At 40.9% G+C, this 21,830-nt stretch overlaps 1 protein-coding gene across 4 annotated transcripts in view; it reads left to right on the top strand.

Annotated features, from left to right (window-relative positions):
* The window catches only part of ABL2 (ABL proto-oncogene 2, non-receptor tyrosine kinase), a 96,901-nt gene extending 75,541 nt beyond the window's left edge, over positions 1-21,360 (top strand). For 2 of the 4 annotated variants that reach the window (XM_027868444.1, XM_027868445.1), the window contains exons 6-12: positions 2,088-2,265; positions 2,823-3,007; positions 4,059-4,211; positions 6,002-6,091; positions 9,341-9,514; positions 10,057-10,290; positions 10,648-21,360. In XM_027868444.1, coding sequence (XP_027724245.1) covers positions 2,088-2,265; positions 2,823-3,007; positions 4,059-4,211; positions 6,002-6,091; positions 9,341-9,514; positions 10,057-10,290; positions 10,648-11,819 — 2,186 coding nt within the window. In that variant the 3' untranslated portion in view covers positions 11,820-21,360. Of the gene's footprint in view, positions 1-2,087; positions 2,266-2,822; positions 3,008-4,058; positions 4,212-6,001; positions 6,092-9,340; positions 9,515-10,056 lie in introns of all 4 variants that reach the window. The other 2 variants (XM_027868442.1, XM_027868443.1) reach the window with 1 other exon arrangement.
* The last annotated feature ends 470 nt before the right edge of the window (positions 21,361-21,830 follow it).

Below are 21,830 nucleotides of genomic sequence, written 5' to 3'. Positions count from 1 at the left end.
CCCCAGATCCTTTGGTCTGCACTCTAATTTCTAACTGTCTTTTTGAAAACACTGTAATGGAAACTCTCCGAATGGATCTTTTCTAAAAAGGTGTCATTGCAGGCTTTCTTATATAACTTATGTACTTGGTTGAGAATTGCCTGAGAAACTAACAGCCTTGACTTAATTAAAAAATGTTACTGTGGTTCATGAAGATAAGTCAGTAGCATTATATACTTTTACTTGAATCAGTAGGGGCACCAGATAGAGCAGAGCAGAGCTGAGAGGAAGCAAGACAACAGGGCCAAGGAGTTGGAGCTATGCCCAGTTATCTAGGCGGGACTCTACCCTTTGTGCTAACGCAAAGGGCTTTCCCCGTGCTTGTCTTATACTTTGATTATATTATGTCCTCCTAATTTGTCCCTTTAGCTATTTTCTGCTTGTTTTCAACTTGTTTCTCCTTTTGATACTTATATATTTCTCTCCCTTACTCTTGTCCTCGCTCTATTAAAATTCAAACAGAAATGGTCTCAGAAATTAATTAATCTTTTTTGTTTGTATATGGGTAAGACTCTCCCAGCAATGGACTGTCTGCTTTCTCAGGATCAGTCTAAGTGCAGAGAGGCTCGTCACCATTAGGCTTCTTGGTGATGGGTGCTTTTACCATTTCAACCAGTGAAATAAAGAAAAATCTCTCTCCCCTTCTCTCTCTCTCTCTTTCTCTCTCTCTTTGTCACACACACACACACACACACACACACACACACACACACTCACTCACTCACTCACTCACTCACATGTACCCATGCATGCTTGGGCCCTTTTTACTTTTTCGGTGATGCTGAGAATCCACTGGAGAAAAACCAAGAAGATGGTCTACAAGGATTTGATTAATCAATGAATAAACAAGTATTTATGAAGCACCTTGAGTGCTAGGTGCTAAGCATACAAAGACAAAAATCAAATAGTCCCTGATTTCTAACAGGAGAAACAAGATGGACATATATAGGCACATATAAAACATACAGAGCCAAATCCAACCTAACTTTGAAGGAGAAAGGTATGAGATGCTCTTGTAGGAACCAGAAAAGGCCACATTTAGAAGATCTTGAGCTAAGTCTTGGCAGTCGAGTTGTCTTTAAAAAGTGGGAGAGACAAGGCGGGGGACAGCCAGTCCAAAGTTATGCAGAAAGGAGATAAAATATTCTATGTGAGGAACAGCAGGATCAGTTTGTCTGAACTGTGGAGTATATGGGAAAAAGTAATGTATGCTGGAGAAGTGGAATGGGGCCCGGTTATCAAGAGCTGTCAGCTCACTTGAGTATTCAGTAGAGGCCAGAATATCACAAGAAATAGTTTAGTCCTATTAGTCCTAGTAATGTATACTATAAACTTGGCAGATGCGGCTGAAATATGTCTGTTTCATCATTAATATCCAAATATACTAAAATACTTAAAAGCCCTTTTGGTAAACATGAGCTCACAGCCTGTAATTCAGTATATAGTAGAATAATCACTGCCACTTTTAGGTATTGTTCTGTTAAAACCCATATGTGTGGATGGTGGACAGGGTCAGTGGCCTAAGAGGTACACAGTGTGAAAGCCCTGGATTTGGACTCTTATGGACTTGGGTTCTGATTCCCCTCCTAGCACTCACTCTATGATCACAGATCACAAATGGATCAAATTGATTTACCCTCCATACCTCCCGTACTTGATTGTTATAGAAATAGCATCTATAAAATCCTTTTCAAACCGTAAAGCATGGTATAGGTGCCAGCTGTTGTTATTTTGAGGATGTGAAGAATCCCAGTCACATTCTGTCCATCTGTGCCTTTGCCCTGTCTTCCATAAACCCCATGAAACCAAGGCAGAAGAGGAGACCAGGGGCTCCCTCATGACTAGGATCCTTTTTTTGGTCATATTAGTATCAGGAGTATCTTGTGAAAGGAGGAGAAAAGGGCACATAAGAACAGAGTTTTAGAGGTAGCGCAGTGGTTCACGTGTTGCTTCACTGACCAGAATGATTTGGGTGGTTTGGAGGTGAGACCCCTCCCAACAGCCTCTTTAAAAATGTTCTCAACCTTTGACCTTTTCTGGCCTATCAGGGGTGTGTACCTTGGAGCCACCTTTTTATATAGTGACTGAATACATGCCGTATGGAAACCTACTTGACTACTTGAGGGAGTGCAACCGAGAAGAGGTGAGCGCCGTGGTGCTGCTCTACATGGCCACACAGATCTCCTCGGCCATGGAATACTTGGAGAAAAAAAATTTCATCCATCGGTGAGTGAGCCGGCAGACCTGACAACCACAGGGTCCCCCCAAAGACCCCTGGCGCAGTCTCTCCATAGAGCACCTCAGACCCTAATTGACTCACTAGCCAAGGCCTGGCACCAACTCGGACCCCCTCAGCTTTGATTACTTGCTTAGTCCGCTTGCTCCCCCTGGTGGTGTGATGTAGCAGTTTAGCCTTACCTCTTGAAATGATGGGATGATGTTGTAGGCATCTTTCAGATCATCTTAACTAACTCCATTCCAGTAATAAATATGTAATGTATTAACATAATATCCAATAATGAACATGCACACGCCACACACATATTTTGTGCTTACCAGGGAAATCATTCTTAGGGATTTAGCCTTATTTTGGAACCAACAAAGGCTATAATCACTTGTCTCTCAGTGTTAGGAGAGATTTTCTGTTACGTATAGTTTTTCATAAGAATGCCATTGCTGTCAGCATCTTCTCTAAATCATTACTCTTGAAGACCCTGAAGGAAATATTAAAGACTTTTTTCTTTGCTGTGAATGTAATTATGTTCATGTTCTCTCTTCTACAGAGATTTAGCAGCTCGGAATTGCTTAGTGGGAGAGAATCATGTGGTCAAGGTTGCTGATTTTGGCTTAAGTAGATTAATGACTGGAGACACCTATACTGCTCATGCTGGAGCGAAATTCCCTATCAAATGGACAGCACCAGAAAGCCTGGCCTATAATACTTTCTCAATTAAATCTGATGTCTGGGGTGAGAATGAAAGATATTTCTTTTGGCCTAGATGTATAATTTCTTTGTTTTTTGTAAACGACCCACTCCTTTCTCTAGCATTTGAGTTTTGGTGATGCTCATTTTCCTTTCCTCACCAGATCCTCTGTAATTATATCAGAGTTCTAAAGAGCCTCTGTAAAACTAAACTTTTCCCCTTACTATTTTATGCTTCCCTTTACCATTTTATTAGGGCCTTGTTGACACGATGTTTTCCTGTCTCTCAGAAAAGGATTTAAAGGTGCCTTCTCCCAGCAATGGTCCTGTTCAGTTCTTGCCTCCTCAGGAAACAGTATGGTTCAGTGGCATAAAAAAAGCTTGAAACCGTGATTGTAAATTCTCATCCTAGGTCTAACTGCCTCTGGCCAATTCACTTTTAGTCTCTGTGCTTCAGTTTTTTTATACCTTATAGACTTTTCCCCCTCCTTATAGACTGTTTAGGAAGCATAAAAAGTTGTGGAATAAATTGTCTGCAGCAAGAGCTGTAGGATATTGATCAGTGATCCCAAACTCAAGAATATCTGTGATGCATACCATCAGACTCCTTCCCCTATTTTGAATCTTGTTTGCCATGCACCTCCAATTTTAAAATTAACTGAAACTTCTAGGACTGTTCCTCAAAATGCAAAACACTCTTCAGATACCTTAAAAGGAAGAGTAATGCCTTATAACTATTGAAATAGATGAAGGAGTCCAAAAATAATTTGATGATGGCCCACCCCTTTATATTATAGACTATCTTCTCTGTCTCATGTTTATTTAGTGAAAAACCCAGGGTCGTGCAGCCAAAAATAAAAAAATGTAAATTCGTCCTGGGAGTTTGAAGAGAAAAGTTCTTTCACTTCTAGAGGTGCAGTAGTTACTGTAGCAAATACTATATGGCCAGATTGCAGTAGGAGAGGTTAACACTGGCATATGATGCCCCTCCTCCCAGCCCCCCAAAGCTGACAGTAAAGTTATAACTTATGAGAAAAAGTAGTATTATCAGGAAAAAAGCATGTCTGCTTGTTTTGTTTTTTATTTCCTTGTACAGCCTTTGGGGTGCTGTTATGGGAAATTGCAACCTATGGGATGTCACCATATCCGGGTATCGACCTGTCTCAGGTCTATGATTTGTTGGAGAAGGGATATCGAATGGAGCAGCCTGAAGGGTGTCCACCGAAAGTCTATGAACTTATGAGGGCATGTGAGTACTTTTGCCAGTTTTTATTTTGAAAGATTAAATCAATAACTCAAGATGATTGAAGAAATCTGGAACAGTTTACCTCTCTGGGTTGCACTTAATCCAGAGTCTAGTGGCATTTATTTGGTAGGCCTTTGCTGTTTCCCAGCCAACTGACAAATCACATCACATGTTGTTGGGTCTCATTTAGTCCTGGGAACAATTATCCTTGTACCAGGTGACCCAATTAACCTGAAGAAAGTCGACATCTTCAGCAAAAAGATAAAATTTTCTTTAGACTTTCAAGATGAAAGGTAAGGGAGAGCTTCTTTAAACAACCAGCCACATGATCGTGTGTCTAGCCATTGGGGAGTATTTGAATACAACTTCTTTTGTGAATAACAAGGGTATCTGGTAGACGTAGGAGGTGGGGGAGGGTTAGTGATGAAGAATTAAGCTGTGATTGTGTTAGACACAGGTCATAAAGTTTTTACCTCATTGAGTAATGGTGTCCCCACTGTACTGTTGGCTTGCAATAACTACGAGTTCCTCCTTACTTAAACTGAGATCCAGCTATTTCAATCAGAGATTGAAATAGAACTGATTAGTTGTAAAGACAAAGGGCACTGAGATACCTGGAATATGTCTTTTCCCCAGAAGAAATAAACCATTAGATTATAATCTTGAGGGAAGAAACTAAACCCTGTCGTTTGTGGAGCCCTAGCACATGGAAGCCCCAGTGTTTCAGCTGGCCAGTGGTCCTTCTGGGTCAGTAGCCTGTCATCAAGTTTATGACCTGCTTTGTAAGCACCTTCACATGCATTTTCCATGTCAAGAAATGTTCAGCCTCAATGTTTTTGCTCAGTGTTTATCAGAGGGGAGGAATCTTATTATTAGAAAATTTCAGAGTTGGGAGAATCTACAGGAATTCTTTGCATAACATTATGTAGTCTCCACTTAAAGACCATCAGTAAAGGGCAACTAGTTCTGTTTTTAAACCTAATTACTAGGACATTTTTCTTTATATCAAACCTAAGCTGCCTTTTTCCAGCTTATACATGTGTTCCCTGTTCTGCCCTCTGAGCCCAACGAAAACAGGCCTAATTCCTCTTTGACCCAACAGCCATTCAGATACCTGGAGACATCCTTCATGTCTACCTAAGCCTTAATTTGAAGTGATGATATTCATATAGCTTGATCCCAGTTCCCCTCACCATCCCAGTTACTGTCTTGTAAACACCAACTTGTCAATATCCTTCATAAAATGTGTTGTCCAGACCAGGGCAGAATATAACGAAACTATTAATTCCTTCATACTGTGGATATTTTACCTTTCTTAATGAATCCAAAGATGATAATAATTTCTCAGGGTATTTCATGTCACAACAACTCAGTAAATTTCCAGTCTGCTAAAACTCACAGACCATTTTCATATGAACTATTTTACCTAGCCAAGTTTTTCCTATCTTGTGTATGTGCCATTAGTTCTTCAAACCCCAAGTTCAGGGGTCCTTAACCTGGGAAATCATGAACACCAGCTTCCCCCAGGGATCTCTAGATAGATATAAGGGGAGGGTCTGTAAACTTGGATGTGGAAAAAAATACATTTTTATTTTCACTAACCTCTAACTGAAATTTAGCATTTCCTTCCATTAACATTTTTTGAAAAATTATTCTGAGAAGGATCAATGAGGTTTGCCAAGTTGTCAAAAGGGTCCATGATATACAAAAAAAGGTTAAAAACCCCTACTCTAGTTGATTTTTTTGTCATTGCAGGAAATATTAAACATTTTACCCCATTTCTTATGATATAGGCTGGAAGTGGAGTCCTTCTGACAGGCCATCTTTTGCTGAGACACATCAAGCTTTTGAAACTATGTTCCATGACTCCAGCATATCTGAAGGTGAGTATGGTTCCACTGGTGAAGATGACGCTTCAGCGGAAGTAGATCTTTGTAGTCTTCAGATACCACTTTTTCCACTGTATTAATGCTGATAGTTTTTATTTGTTTAGAGAGGGGAAAAAGAGGGGCATTCTTTTATGTATCTTAGGTCCTTAACATCAAAGTTAAATTTTACTGGTAAATTAATTTGGTAATTTCCTGAGAGAATCAGTTTGATAATTCACTTAATTTGGCAACATTTAAGGCATAGGAACAAGAAGAAAAAGGCACACATTTCAAATCTTCCTATCACTCACCACTCCAGAGGCAGAAACAATTCATAAAGGAACCAAGTTCATGCTTTTAAAACATTTTATTAATTAATCTTATACTCATTGGTATACACAACAGAAGACATCTTCAAAAAGCAACTAATAGAAGGTAATGAAAACAAAAGTGAGTTTTGCCCATTTCCCTTATTATAATCCAAATGACAGGGGGCCATTTCCAGTCATCCTGATCTATATCTTGCCACTGGATCCAGATGGCTCCAGAGGAGAAAGTAAGGCTGGTGACTTTGCACTGTCCTCCCTCACTTAAATCCAATTCACTTGAATGTCATGGCATCATTCCCCTGATGTCATGGTCCCCTTCGAAATCGAAGGACAAACCAAATGAGAAAAAGCAAAGTGCCATCAACAAAAACGTATGAAAAGGATCTTCCTTCTATAGACTCCTGAAGTTGACTAGAATTTGGATGTAGCACAGTTGGTCCTTTGGGCCTTATTTGCTAAATGTATTTCTCAACCTTGTCTTTTCTTGTACTTCCATTTCCTATGTAGTCAAGCTTAGTGCCATGGTCTTCTTGAGCCTGAAACAGGTTTAAAATATAAACTAAAGAAGTAAGATTGTAGCATAAATCAACTTCTAACTCATATTGTATCTTCAGTAAATACTTTTAACTTCTTTAGAAAGTGTTTTTCCCTTTGACCTGACTTTGTTCAACTTAATCATTTTTCTTATAGCTACTGAGACCATTGTCTCCCTTTCAGATGAAAACTTCCAGATCAAAGAATTCCTTGTTTTCAGAAAGCAAATTAATTTTTAAACTGCTCTTTCTAAAGTTTGTGTGTTTATCTCAAAAAGAAACATTTGTAAAATTCACTTCAGCCTAATACATTGGAATCTTCATTTAAGACCTGTTCCAATGAACGTTGCATGTAGATAATTGACACCAGATTGTGTTAAAGGAGCACAGACTTTGGCAAGTCCTTCTAGACTACAAAAGCTTCGAGTATAAGTCAAGCCACAGATTGTGTGTGTTTTCTGAGGACGAGTCTTGCTAAATTCAGACAGCCTCTCACCATAGATTTGGCCACCAAGGATCAGATGTTTTTGTTATGGTAACTAATGAAAACTATCTGCCTCGGTATCATTATTATTATAGTAGCTAACACTTATTCAGTGCTTTACAAATATTATTTTATCCTTAGCAACTCTGGGAGGTAGGTACTATTTTTCAGATCAGGAAACTGAGGCAGACAGCGGTGAAGTGATTTGCCAAGGGTCACACAGCTAGTAAGTGTCTAAGGTCAGATTTGAACCCAAGTTCTGATTCCGGGCCTGATACTCTATCCACTCTGCCACCAGCTGCTTTATGCCTTTTAGGTATAGAAGGGTTATACTTTGCAGTAATGGATAGAATACTCACATCACTGAAACAACGAATCTTTGGAAGTATTAAAATATACTTATGAAAGATTTTGTTAATCTTTGTGAGTTACCATATTCATTTCTTTGTTGGGTTTTCCTGCCTTCCCATTGCTAGTAACAAATACTTTTTTAAAAAAATCATCTGATGCACAAGTTACTAAAATGCCCATGTATTTTGACCACCCAAAGATTCTGCTGTGAAACATGTACCCCAAGAAGGTTATTCCATTTTTAAAAGTCCCTATATATACAAAAATATTTATTGCAGCACTCTTTGTGGCAGCAAATTGCAAATAAAGTAGATATCTACTGATTGGGGAAGAGATAAACAAATTGTAGAATGTGAATGTGATACCGTGTCACTGATGATGATGATGATGATGATGATGATGATGATGAAGAACACATGACTGAGAAGCATGAAGAGCCAAGAAGATAATTGACACAACGATTACAACCACGTCAATAGAAAGAATGACCACAAAACGATAAAAAATAAGTGTTGCCAGATTACAAAGCACAGGCGTGGTTCCAAGAAGAGATGGGAAGATACCCCTGTCAGAACCCTGACTTCTATGCAGAAGGGAGAAGTCCACACATGAGGAACATTGCATGTATCTTTGGATTTTTTTTCTCTTTCTCTTTTTCTTTCAAAAAATTATTTATTAAATGGGATGGCTGTCTGGGAGTGGGAAGGGAGAAGGATACAAGGGGAAATTTAGGTGCTGTAAAAAATACCAGTAAAAACTTGTCTGAAGCAAATTTTCTGAGTTATTTTCAAAAGTAATAAGCATTTAAAAATTTGTAAATCATAAAAATAGTTCCAAAATTTCACAGTTTGTTAAACTCTTCCTGACTATACTCTGATGTCCAAATGATGCTGCTTCAGTGCTTTTGACTATCCAATAAAAGCAAAGTTTTATCTTATAAAGTACATTGCTAAACTACATTTTTCTATTAATAGATCAGCTGTGGCTGACTAATTAAGGGGGCAAGCAGTTTTCTAAGAGCCTAATTTATTTCATTTACATAATGGAACAGATTGTATCCATCCTCTTTTTAGTGTGCAGGTGTAGCCTAAAAAGTTAGTTTGTGGGGGTGGCTATGTGATCTAAGTGAATTACCTTTGAGTTTAAGCGAAAAGGTCACAAACCAGTTTGAATATTCTCTGAGCTCCACGGCTGTGCAAGAGAAGAGGCCACAAATGTAGGAACCAAGAATTCACCACTTGTTCATCTCTTAGTTGCCTCAGATTTTCAGTTTCAATCAGTTTCTCTCCGTGCCTCCCCTTCAGCCTGTCTTCATTCCTCTCTCCCACTTTCTGTTCCTTTCCCCCTTCCCTTCATGTTCTTGACAATTTAAAAAGTATATTTAGTCATCATTCTTCATTGTAACTCAGCCTACTTGATTTTGTGTAGTTATTCACTAATCATGTTTTGGGAGGTACCTCCCTACAATACTCCCTCAATTTGTTGCCTTCTCTAAAACAATTTTCCCTCCCCAAGCTTAGAACGTCGTTCATCTTGGCCTTTCCTCTACCCTTGTGTCTTCTCACAGAGGTAGCTGAGGAGCTTGGGAGAACAGCTTCCTCTTCATCCATCGTACCATACCTGCCTCGATTACCCTTACTTCCTTCCAAGACCAGGACCCTGAAGAAGCAGGCAGAGAACAAGGAGAACATAGATGGGACCCAGGATTCTGCGGAGCCCTCTGCCTCTAGCTCGGCACCAGGTATGAGAGGGATGCAGGTCAAGCCCAGAAGAGACTGAGAAGTGGTGGGGCAGGGTACTGTTCTTTATATCCCTGGGTTGCTGGGATCTCCACTGGGCAAGGATGGTGACAGTTTTGCCCACAGCCTTAGGTGATCCTTGGTCCTGACCCTGCTAAGGAGCCATCTCCAGCTTGGTCCACCTAATCACGTTATTCTGATCTCAAATAATAAATGCCTTGGTAATTCTGGGAAAAGAGTTACATCAAGTCCAACCAGCAGTGCCAAATTCAGTTGTGGTTTTTCAGGCCATACGTGAGAGATTGTTGTTATTAGAGAAGTAGCCCTTCCTCTCTCCACCCCCCTCCTCACCCTCACTCATTTATGAGCCCTCTCACCTTTCACATTGCTGGGAATTCAAATATACTACTTTAACAACCTTCATTCTACAGATATTATACAGGTACTGCCCCTGGAGCAGACAGTAACATCTTTGTGTTATCATCTCACTGACTGTGGTTATAGATTTAGCTTTTGCTTATTTTTGTTCGACCATTTTCTTCAGGGTTTATTAGAAGCACACAGCCTCCTAGTGGGTCCCCAGCACTGCCTCGCAAACAGAGAGACAAGTCACCTAGTAGCCTCTTGGAAGATGCCAAAGAGACAACTTTTACTAGGGACAGAAAGGGAGGCTTCTTCAGCTCCTTCATGAAGAAGAGAAATGCTCCAACACCTCCCAAACGCAGCAGCTCCTTTCGTGAAATGGAAAATCAGCCTCACAAGAAATATGAGCTCACGGGTAACTTCTCATCTGTTGCTGCCCTGCAGCACACTGATGGGTTTTCTTTTACTCCTGCCCAACAAGAGGTGAATCTGGTTCCCCCTAAGTGTTCTGGGGGGAGCTTTGTCCAGAGGAACTTTTGTAGTGAGGATGGCGGTGGTGATGGCGGCAGTGGTGATGGCGGTCCTGGTGGTGGTGGAGGAGGAGGAGGAGGGGGGAGTGGAACCACTGGTGGTGGGTGGTCAGGCATCACTGGCTTCTTTACACCACGCTTAATCAAAAAGACATTGGGCTTGCGAGCAGGTAAACCCACTGCTGGTGACGAAGCTTCCAAGCCTTTTCCAAGGTCAAACTCTACATCTTCCATGTCCTCAGGGCTTCCAGAGCAGGATAGGATGTCAATGACCCTTCCCAGGAACTGCCAGAGGTCCAAAATCCAACTGGAAAGGACAGTGTCCACCTCTTCTCAGCCAGAGGAGAGCACGGGTAGGTCAAGTGACCTGATTCCCAAAAAGTTAGAGGATGGCACTGCCCTGTCCAGAGAGAGACCAAAAGCCAAACTTTTACCCAGAGGCACCACAGCTCTTCCTCTCCGAACCCCGTCAGGGGATGCAGCTGTTCTAGATAAGGACTCAGCAGGGTCAGGGGCCACCTCTGTCCCTAAGAGCAAAGAGAAGAATGGTGCAGCCCGGCTCGGGATGGCAGGACTCCCAGAGGACGGAGAAAGGCCAGGGTGGTCGTCTCCAGCCAAGGCTGCACCAGTGCTTCCAACCACTCACAACCACAAAGTGCCAGTTCTCATTTCGCCCACTCTGAAGCATGCTCCAGCTGATGTCCAGCTCATTGGCACAGACTCTCAGGGGAATAAATTCAAGCTCCTATCTGAGCATCAGGTCCCGTCTTCTGCCGATAAGGACCGACCACGACGGGTAAAACCAAAGTGTGCTCCACCTCCACCCCCAGTGATGAGGCTTTTACAGCACCCACCTACATGCCCAGACCTCACGGAAGAGCAGAATACCCCTGTTGGAGGGCAGCCTGGACCAGAAGTGCATGAAGGTGGAAAAAAGGCAGCAGCAGTGACAGCACCTGTCAGTGCAAAAGCTGGGAGGCCGGTGATGCCTCCACCTCAAGTGCCTCTGTCCACGTGTTCCACATCACCTGCAAAAATGGCCAATGGCACTGCAGGCACCAAAGTGGCACTGAGAAAGACCAAGCAGGCTGCTGAAAAAATCTCAGCGGACAAAATCAGCAAAGAAGCCCTGCTAGAATGTGCTGACCTGCTGTCCAGTGCCATTACGGAACCCATGCCCAACAGCCAGTTGGTAGACACTGGACACCAGCTGCTGGATTATTGCTCAGGCTACGTGGATTGCATCCCACAGACTCGCAACAAGTTTGCTTTCCGGGAAGCTGTGAGCAAACTGGAACTCAGCCTGCAGGAGCTGCAGGTGTCCTCAGCCGCTGCTAGCCTGCCCGGAACAAATCCTGTCCTTAATAACTTACTGTCGTGCGTCCAAGAAATCAGTGATGTGGTGCAGAGGTAGCTACTGCCAACCTGGCTGGAAGACACGCTTTCTGTTGATCGGGACGGGGAAAGGGACTCGTTTTTTCCTGTGTTCTTGCTTTCAAAAATGAAAGACTGATACTTGAGTGAGTTCATGTGAAGTACCTCAGATCACTGAGTTCTCACGTTTACAGGTTCATCTCAGAAGTTACAAACATACACAAAGTGCAGGGGAGGGGAAGGAGGTAAGGTGGTGACGACAGGCAGGGTTTAGAAGCTGAAGAGGTGGCCTGTCGGGAATTACCCTCATTGGAAAATCAGGTAATACGTGTGTGCTGCGCCGGAAAGAGAAGTCAGACCCGCTTCCCCTGGTGTTGGGAGGGCTTGTCCATCCTGGGCGGGGACAGGTCTCATCTCAGTAAGGGGGCAGGGAACTTCCCCTGAAGGCCCTCAACACTGGAGTGGCTGTGAGGCTCACACTCTTTGCACTGGACGAAGGGTTTTATCCTCTGCAAGTTGTCTCTTTGGACACGTAGTGGTGACCATTCTGGCACTGACCCTAAGGTGACATTGATTGGGTCAGGAAAAGAGGGAGATGCCCCGAGAGTGGCTGCTAGCGTTGTCTCCACGGTGTCATTGCTGCTGTCTCACAACTGCAGAACAATTTTAGGACCTCCGCCCTCTCTGCGCCTCCATCGTGTTTCTGTTGTTTCCAAGCGAGCTGTGCTGGCCGGTCTAACCAGGATCCCTTTGTCTGGCCCAGGTGCTAGCTGGCATTCACTGATGCTTCAGAGCTGCCGCCCTGCTGGTCAGTGTCAGCAAGCTGTGGGCATCATTATGATTAACAGACAGTGGTTTCCTCCAGGCCCTTGCTGGGCAAGATGCCCTCTGTGTTCTTTATTAGCATTCGGAATATTAACACAATAACACAATAACTGGGCATGTCAGTTGTCAGGCTGCGGGCTTCCAGAGGACTCCTTTTCTCTGCTGCAAGTATCACCATGATGTTCACACACATACATATGCACGCGTGTGCACGTGTGCGCACGCACACACACACATTTTTGGCTCAGGTGGATAGGGTACCTGAGATGTTTTTTGGATTCTTCAACTTCCTAATGTACTGTTGGGGAGGGAATATGTTCAGGAGTTTGACACATTTTCCTAAAAGCTTGCTGTAGTAATAATAGCTAAAGTTCAGTTAGTTCTTTGAAGTTTTACAAGGGGCTTTAAACAAAATGTCGGGCCCATACATGGGGTTTGTAGCTCCCTCTCTGAAGCTTATCTAGAAGATCAGATAATTTTGGAAATCACTGTTGGATTCTGATTTTTCCCCCAACTCTCCGCTAGATTGTCTTTCATAGGGCACTCAATGGTCACTGCCTCTCAGGGCCAGTGTGCCAGCCTTGGTGAGTGGAGGGTGCCTTCCCATCCATGAGCTTTTACTTTCTTGGGACCTTCTAGATTGATAAACCCCTCGGGGATCTAGTCAACATCACCAGAGCCAGTTCTCACACGTGCTGCTATAGCATCTGCCTCTCATGTTTGTCCTGATTGATGGAGCTGTTTTGTTTGTAAGAATCAGATTGAAAATGTTTGTCTTACCATGGCATCTTACCCCACTTGAGGGCATCCAGAACTTCAGGGAACAGTTCTTTGCAGGAAAATATTACTTAGACCCAGGGAATTTTGGTTGGAATTAGAACTTAGTATTCTGCTCTAGAAAAGAAGATGGCATTTTCATTTTCGTCTCAGATCTAAGTAGGGAAGCTTATTAGGATTCAACAGATATGAATCAGAGGGATGAAGTGTTATTAATTCTGTAAACAGAACACCATTACCTTTCTGCTACAGGCTCCGTCCAAATCTGTTGGAATCCCATTAGGAACAGAACACCCATTTTGCAACTTTTTTCCCTCCAGTGGAACATCACCTTAGCTTTATAAGATTGGAGTCAAATGTTCAATACTGAGTTTTCTTTCCATCACTATTTAGCTGTCCCAGGCTTATTTTTTCATCTTTTAATTGAATATAATACTTGTTTTTTAGGGGATTATTAAAATTGTGGAGCTATCCCTTGAACTTCTCTGTTAAAAGACCTTTAGTGCACAGTGCTTTCTTGGATGGTTTTTCTTTCTTTTCATGCTTCAATACCAGCTGTTAATGAAATTTAGAACTGTGCTGAGCCCTATGAATAATGCTAGAGCTGTAATGGGCCACAGTATTTTGGTTGGAGGTTTAGGTCTTTGACCAGGGGAAGACAGTGATGTTTTTAATTAGAAGGAAAGCAAACTGGGTTATTTAATCATCATCAGAAAGAGGCAAGGTATAAAGGAAACTTGAGAGGAAGAAAAAAAGCATCCTATTTTTTCTTTCAGATGTTTCTGTATTATCTTTCTTCACAGTACCTGCCAGTATAGTACATGCAGTATGTAGCCAAGTTAATTTAACTTTTTCCTCCTTGGGGTCCACACCTTACATCAAATATGGTAAAGAACAAATCCCATGAGGGTTGCATTCTTCCTTTAGGAAAAGGAGGCAAAAATGTTTGATCCGTGTCACTTAATCCCAGTTGCCTCAACGAAAAAAAAAAAAAGTTGTTTCCTGAATTAAGCTTTTTCCTAACACTGGAGGTGTTTCAGTTCTTCCTTACCAAACTCTACGGTCATCCTTGATCAGTGATGACTTGTGGTAAATAGGGCCAGGTTCACTCTGGTCTGTTATGCACTCCAGTACATAATAATATGTCCTACTGCCCTTCCCCAGGAGTTTGAAAACAAGCCCATGATTGTGTTTGGGAGTACTGAAGTGAGACTAATTACAAAGGTCTTCCTTTGCTCCTGTTGGTGAATTCTAACCAAGACTGTCAGTGTTTTCTTGTTTGTTTGTTTTAGGATGAGAAAACAAATTAGAATTTAGGAATTGATTATGCCACTTTTCAAGTTTTCCCCAGAACAAGAGTGTGAAGTTAGGGCAGTGTAATTGTTCCTTTAAAGAATGCTCTTCTTTAGCAGAATCTTCTTCCATAAAAGTGCTGAAAACAAGACTTGGAGAAAGACGCACTGCTCTCTTTAAGAGTCCTCGTTTTCCACTGATGGCTAGTCACACATTGACTAGACACTGCCTAGACTAGCAATGACCTTGGCAGCATGGGCCAACCTATCCACCCTCCTTCCAGGGGGACTCTTGGAGACCTCAGCCGTGCACTTTCAGGACTCTAGTCAGTTTTGGGCTCTAGTCAGACACTGTCAATTTGTTCTACAAATAGAACTTAGTTTTTTTGGTGTTTTTGGTTTTTTTCCCAAAGCAAGTAATTTTGGATTCAGAACCATATAACACTGTTCGTGGAGAGCTCTAAGAGCCAATGACTAAAACTATAGTTTGATTTCTTCATCTAGTCTAAGGAAAAGGCAAGGGGAAAAAACACAACTAATAAATGGCACTGAAATTGTTTCTTGAAGGGTCAGTTATGTTTTTTTTTTAATTAGTCATATAAGCTGCCACTGCTTGAGTTCATTCATGTACAGGCTCACACATGATATGGATGTTGTGGATTCCTGTTATATAATTCCTGAACTGTATTTCCCATCAGAAACAATATTGATCTGTCCACTACAGTTTGCCTCACTTTATACAATAGATGTCTTCATTAAAGGTAAAATTAAAACTTGTTTACTGAATTCTATTTTCCCACTAACTTCCATTATAATTTTCAGAGATATGTGCTTATGGGAAGAAAAAAACATTTTTGAATATTGGTCCAAATATAGGCCACTCTTTTCTTTCTACCCTTCAACTCTTGGAAGAAAAATTATGGCTTTTATAAAACCTATATGTGAGCTGTAACTAGGCTTTTAGTACCATGGACAGCTTAAGTCTCATTGGTCTTCCAGAACAATCTATAGCAACAGCTTCCCCATTGGCTTAAACACACATTAATGGGGTTCATGCCAGTTGTACCTATCTACAGCATAAGTAGCAACTGAAAGTAATATTACTCCCTTACCATGCAACCCTGTCCTGAATCCCTTGAGATATGTCTTACTACAAAGTCTAGCTACTGTTCCTCCCTTTCCTTTTTCACCCAGGGCCAGAAGGGACTAGTCAGGGTGGATGATGAAAGAGGACTGTCTCAGTGTGTCTTAACCAAAGAGATTGCTTTTTGTCCCAAGCCTCTGACTCCATGGAGCATAATGTTAGAGAGTAGAAAAGTAGCAGAAAAGGGAGTCCTCCCCAGCTTTGCAGCTGGCTTAGGGGTTGACATGGATAGAATCAAAGAAGAAGGCTATCAGTGGGGAGGAGAGAAGAAGAGTGACCATCTGTGGTAACCTACCACACTTGAAAAAGTCCCACTTCCCGTGGTTATTTGCCATTCTAAATTAAGTCTCACATTTTTGTGTGGCAAAATCTTATTTGCTTTTAAGGGAAAAAAACAAAATAAGTTTCTCCCAAATAGGTTGGTGATTTTTAGTATGGCAATTTTAAATAATTAATATAATGTATACTTGTGTATTTTGCTTTTAAAATTTTACTTTTTTGGGTATGACGTTTATATCAGTATGGCAATCAGATTCACACTTAATTCTATTTACTTTAAGGAACATTCTGTCTTTTGGTAAAGCACATACTGTATGTGTTTAGTTAATCATAGCCTCTTAGAACCGCCAAGGTTCTTACAGATCATCTCATCCAACCCCTCTCATTTTTCAGATGAGACACACAGCTTAATTACTGTCTTATGATTGTACAGTGAGTTAGTGGCATATCTAGGTCTAAAACCCAGTTCTCCTGATTCCTCATCCATTGCTTTTTTCCCCACACACACACTAGAATGCCTTACATAAAATTTTGCAATAATAACTCCCATTTATATAGCGCTTTAAGGTTTGTATAGCACTTTTCCTCATAACTCTGTGAGGTAGCTAGAGCAAGTTATGACTCCCCCGCCCCCCTTTTACAGATGTGGAAGCTGAGGTTCTGAGAGGTTAACTAACTTGCCCCTGGTTGCACAGTTAAGTGGCTGAGTCTCCGACTCCAACCCGAGTGTTTTTTCCATTATACTATGCAAGAAAGGTTATTCAAGTAGACAGTCCATGAGGTCTACAGTAATACTATAAAACACTACCAAAGTCCATTTTATTGGGAGTTCTCATTGACTAAATCGGATTCAAATGTTTAAATAAGTCACATTGTTTAAGTTATTGCCCTAAATGTTAAACAGAACTCACTAATTTTAAATATTCAGGTTCAAAAGTCATGCAAGGATGCTTCCCCCTCACCCTCTTACCCACACCCAACAGAGCTCAGGCATTATTTGCAAATAATAATTTTCATGTTCATAGTAAAGTGCTCTCTTTGGGGAGGTGGGAGGCGGGAATCTGGAAAATATCCTTATCTGGAGAAGTACAGATTGGAAACAATCACTTCCCTAATTAATTGAATAAATTTGAAACTGATCAGTGAATATGTGCAGAATGAGATTGGCCTTAACTCCAGCTGTAAGCTAAGGCTGTCCAAACTTGAAAAACTTGGGGCTAACTTTTCTGTTAAAATGTTACAGCAATTCAGAAAGCAACAGTTCATGTTTTCCTATTGCTGAATAGAGAAACTCTTCTCTGGGCCTTGTTTTGATGAAATGAGGTGCTGTCACTCTTGAACAGCTATCTTACACAAACTGAGAATGTTTAGTTATCTAAGTGTGGTAATAAGAAATTTGATACAAGTTGATGTTGACCAAGTCCGTTTAAAACTGTGCCCTGCATTATTTTTGTTTCTGAGGATGGTCATTCTCTTTATTTGGGGGAGGGGGGGACTGGGAGTACCTTTTCCTTGTATTTCAGTGTCTGGAGTACAAGTCATCACTAAACAAACTGTTGAGAAATGCTTCTTGAGGAATTTCTTCCCAGTATTCCATACAGTTTATAAATTTGCCATTTATCAGCTATCATTTTTCAGTGTAGTTGAACACAGTTCTTTGCTTCTTTGATCCTAAAACACCTAAGAGTAAATTCTAGTGGCTGTAATTTTGAGTCATAATCCTACATCCTAAAATCTGCAGTTAAGAACCTGAAGTCTTCTATCTCCCTTCCATTTTTATTAACTCATTAGTGTGCCTCCAAGTAACTAATTATGGAGCTGGCTCAGAATGAGTTTACAGGGTTATCTCTTCTTTGGATTATTATTATTATTATGCTTTTGCTATTTTGTCACTATATATCCCTTTGTTACATTCAGATTTAGACTTTATATACTAGACTTCTGAATAAGAATGGCTTAGAGGTAAAAGATACAGCACCGTGGCAGAAGCTGGCCTTTCACACATCATAGCATCTTTCCCCCCTTTTGGAAGTACAGATTTAGGTTTCCTTTAGTAAATGTTGGGTTTTTTAACCAGCTGCACATGCTTCCTAACAATTTCTGTGATTACATCTGAGCTAGTTACAAACTGTTATAACCATATGAAATGCCTAGCCCATTGGAAGATTAGGATATCATTGAAAATGCTTGTTTCCATTTGAAAATAAAATGAGAAGTAGAAATTTCTTGAGAAGAGAGCCCACAGCCTTCTGAGAACCGTTCTGTACTAAGTGGTATTAGTATTGGTTGTAAAGTTCCAACCTAAGTGGACAGTACCTCACTAGTCAAAAAGGAGGTGTGGTCTAGGTCTGAGCTCTTTTCCACTTGGCAGTTATCTGGGGCTCACTTTATACCATACATGGAAGGAGGCTTTGGTTTTTAAATGTGCCAGCATAAAACAGTGCAGGGTTTTCAGTTCACTTCAGCGTTTTAATGAGGCCGTTGTTCTCTGCAGCCCCAGCTGCTGGTCCTGTTCTGTTGGAGCACAAATCACCTCAATTCACCTGTTCCTTGAATGCTTTCTTCCTGGATGGGAACACCTGGAGAATTGTAATACTAGGAAAAGTCTTAACCCTATCCTGTTCCTCCCCAGAGCCTCCAGCAAGGGTTTCCCTAATCTGGGGTAGTTTAGGAAGGTACTATTAATGAATCCTGGTGCAGGAGGAGATTTCCCCGACAGTGCTAATAGGCTTTGATGCCTCCTGTGCTGTGTAACACTCGAAAGTATTGTGTACTCCACCAGACTGACATGCCAGTATGACATTTATTTCACAACATAGTCTATTCCCAAGGTGTTTTTCTTGGGTGCCAATGAAAGATAGTTTATAAAAGTCCTTTATAATTATAAGGTGTGAGGGGGGAGAATAGATCTTATGCCCCTCCAAAGAAAAGGAAGACTACATCAAGATATAGTAAAGTTAGGTTGGTAACATGGCTAAAACATCTCCATAAAACCAAGTCCGTGAGAACGGACATTCTGTTGTGTTGGATCTCATAGAAAAAATTCTGGCTGCCAGCTTGATTTTTTGCACTATTGTTGAGCCTGTGCAATAGAGCTCTTCGTGTTACAAGTGTGTTCTCTTCACACTAATTTGTTGGCTGGGGCAGAAGAGTATGTTACAGCTCATCCGTTCCTTCCCTTACCAGCTCACTGGTTTCTTTACACCTAAGTTCACTTGTGTATTTGAAATTGTTAAAAGCCTTTCCTATAAGATGCATGTCATTAAAAGAAAGACCACTCCCATGCTTAGAAACTCCACGATAGTGATATGGTCCCAGTTAATTAGTCCAAAAGGGACTGATATATCACAGATGCTTTTCAAAACCAGTAAGAGCACAATCCTGTTTTGAGTCGTAGAGAAGCTTGTTCGAGTGTTTTCTTGGACACCTCTGGTTTTGGGTTATCCTGTTATGTGCCCTCTCTAGGAAAGACTCCCTTATCTTTCATCGGTGTATATTAATGCACACTCCATGTTGTTTCATTCCAAAAGTTATCCTATAAAAATCAGTATAGGAAATTAAGCTGTGCCACACAGATTTTGAGGTCTCTGAGTTCACTGATTTTTAAATACTTCATAAGGAAGAGCAAAAGAAGTAAGCTTCTAAGAGCTGTCTGACTTTTTAAAAAGAGTAAGGTACTGTTCTGTAAATTCTATAAATCTGCTAAATTCTCCCTTGTACTTGATCCTTCAGCGTGATATACATAAACCATGTAAATACATACAGTAAACTCTGGTATCTGGTGTGATTGGGGTATTCTGGTCATAGTGTCTATATTTCTAATACATTGTTAGAATTTTCAGAAGTATCAAAATCAAACAGATAACAGACTACACTGAAAATAATTTAATTGATGATTCAGAAGGCACTTCAGGTACTTGCCTTTGAGTCATAGATAGCAGTGCCTCAAGGTCGTCATTGTAAACACTACTTATCATTGTACTGTAGATGCACCTAAGTAGCAGTCACTACATTTCTGGTTAATAGAATGCTAGATAAACAAGTTTTTACAGTGTCCTGTTGGGTCATCACAATCTGTTGGTCAGTACTCCAAAAAAGGAGCTAATATGCTGTAAGGATTACCTTGAGAAATATGGATTTTTCAGCAGCTGGAACAAGGCGTGGGAAGCATAAGCATTGATTTTTAAATGATGGTTTTATTATTAAAGAAGCATCTACCGAGACCCTTGTCTCACATCTTCTAGGGGCTGGTGTATGTGTTTGCCATTGCTGTACATGTGAAGAAGGTAGAGAAACAACATCATAAGATTTTACTGTTATCTCCCGTATTGTACAAAGGAGGAAACTAAGAGACAGAAAGGATCGGAGTACAGGCAGCTAACAAGCCAGTTTCTCTTTTGTGAACACAATCAGAGCAGATGCCATCCTGCAGCATTTGCCATGAGCCACCCAGCCAGATGCTTAAAGCATGCTCAGAAACCTCCTGTCTCCTATTGTGGATCCTATATTTTCTCTCCTTCTGCAGCTGGATTCTTTTCCCTTGGTTGACATTGGAGAAAAGCCCTGTCTTAACTGATGCCCACTGGATAAAAATGAGGTAGTGCAACCCCTTGGGAGTGGGGGGGTTCTATATAATGAAACACTTTTTTTTTTTTTCAGTTTATAAAATGAAATATTTATACCAAAGGTCACACTTCCCAGCTGTATGTGTTGTGCACAAAGAGCAATGATTCAGATCATTTCAGCACAGTTTGTATTACTAGTGAATACAATGGAGAAAATATTGGATTAAACTGAAAACACGTTAATCACAGATTACACTACCAGTGTTGTCAATTGTTTGTTTTTTAATGTTATTGTAATATATTTTGTTTTTCTAATTTAATTCTCTCACTCTGTTGTCTGACTGTGAACTGCTAACAGTGTTAAACTTGATGTAAATAAACAAGGCCCTTGGAGTGGGTCTTCTTTCTGCCTGTTGTTCCACAAGGTTTTGCCAATTTGCATTTTGTTTTAAATAAAGGTTGCAATATTTTATTGGCAAAATGTTTTGTGTGCTGTGTTTCCATGGAAGCTGGTAAGCATACAAACAAGACGAAGGGTCAATCAAGGTGTAACTATAAAGTATTGACTTTTTTTTCCCCAACATTACACACATTTCTCTGCAGTGTTGGCAAATATTTGTCCTTTGAGGGTAGGTCTTATTTTTTTGTTTTTGTTTTTAGGCAATTGGGGTTTAAGTGACTCGCTCAGGGTCACACAGCTAGTAAGTGTCAAGTGTTTGGTCTGAGGCCGGATTTGAACTCGGGTCCTCCTGAGTTCAGGGCTGGTGCTCTATCCACTGTGCCACCTAGTTGCCCCTAGATCTTATTTTTTTCTGAAAGAAGTCATCAGGACACAAATCTGGTCAATACAGTGAAGTCATCAAGCCAAGTACATTGAGGTGTAACCTTAACAAGACTAATTTTGTTGGGAGGGGGAGGGTGACGGGCCTCAAAATGACTGTGTCTCGGGTAATTACAAAAAACAAGGACTTCAGAAATGCATTGTCTGATGGCACAAATGTGTGGTGTGATCTAATGTGACTATTCTCAAGTCATTTTGAGGGTAGAGTAACGTTGAATATGTGAGTCTATGTATACACATGATTATATCTGGTTTAACTTCTAGATATCTTAAATGAATTGAACAGTGAGCTTCCAAAACCCAGACTTAAGCCAAAGAAAATTGCTAA

The sequence above is a fragment of the Vombatus ursinus genome, unplaced genomic scaffold, assembly GCF_900497805.2.
Source record: "Vombatus ursinus unplaced genomic scaffold, bare-nosed wombat genome assembly UNPS02014789.1, whole genome shotgun sequence".
Taxonomy (NCBI): Eukaryota; Metazoa; Chordata; class Mammalia; order Diprotodontia; family Vombatidae; genus Vombatus; species Vombatus ursinus.
This window is presented reverse-complemented; position numbering and strand designations above follow the sequence as displayed.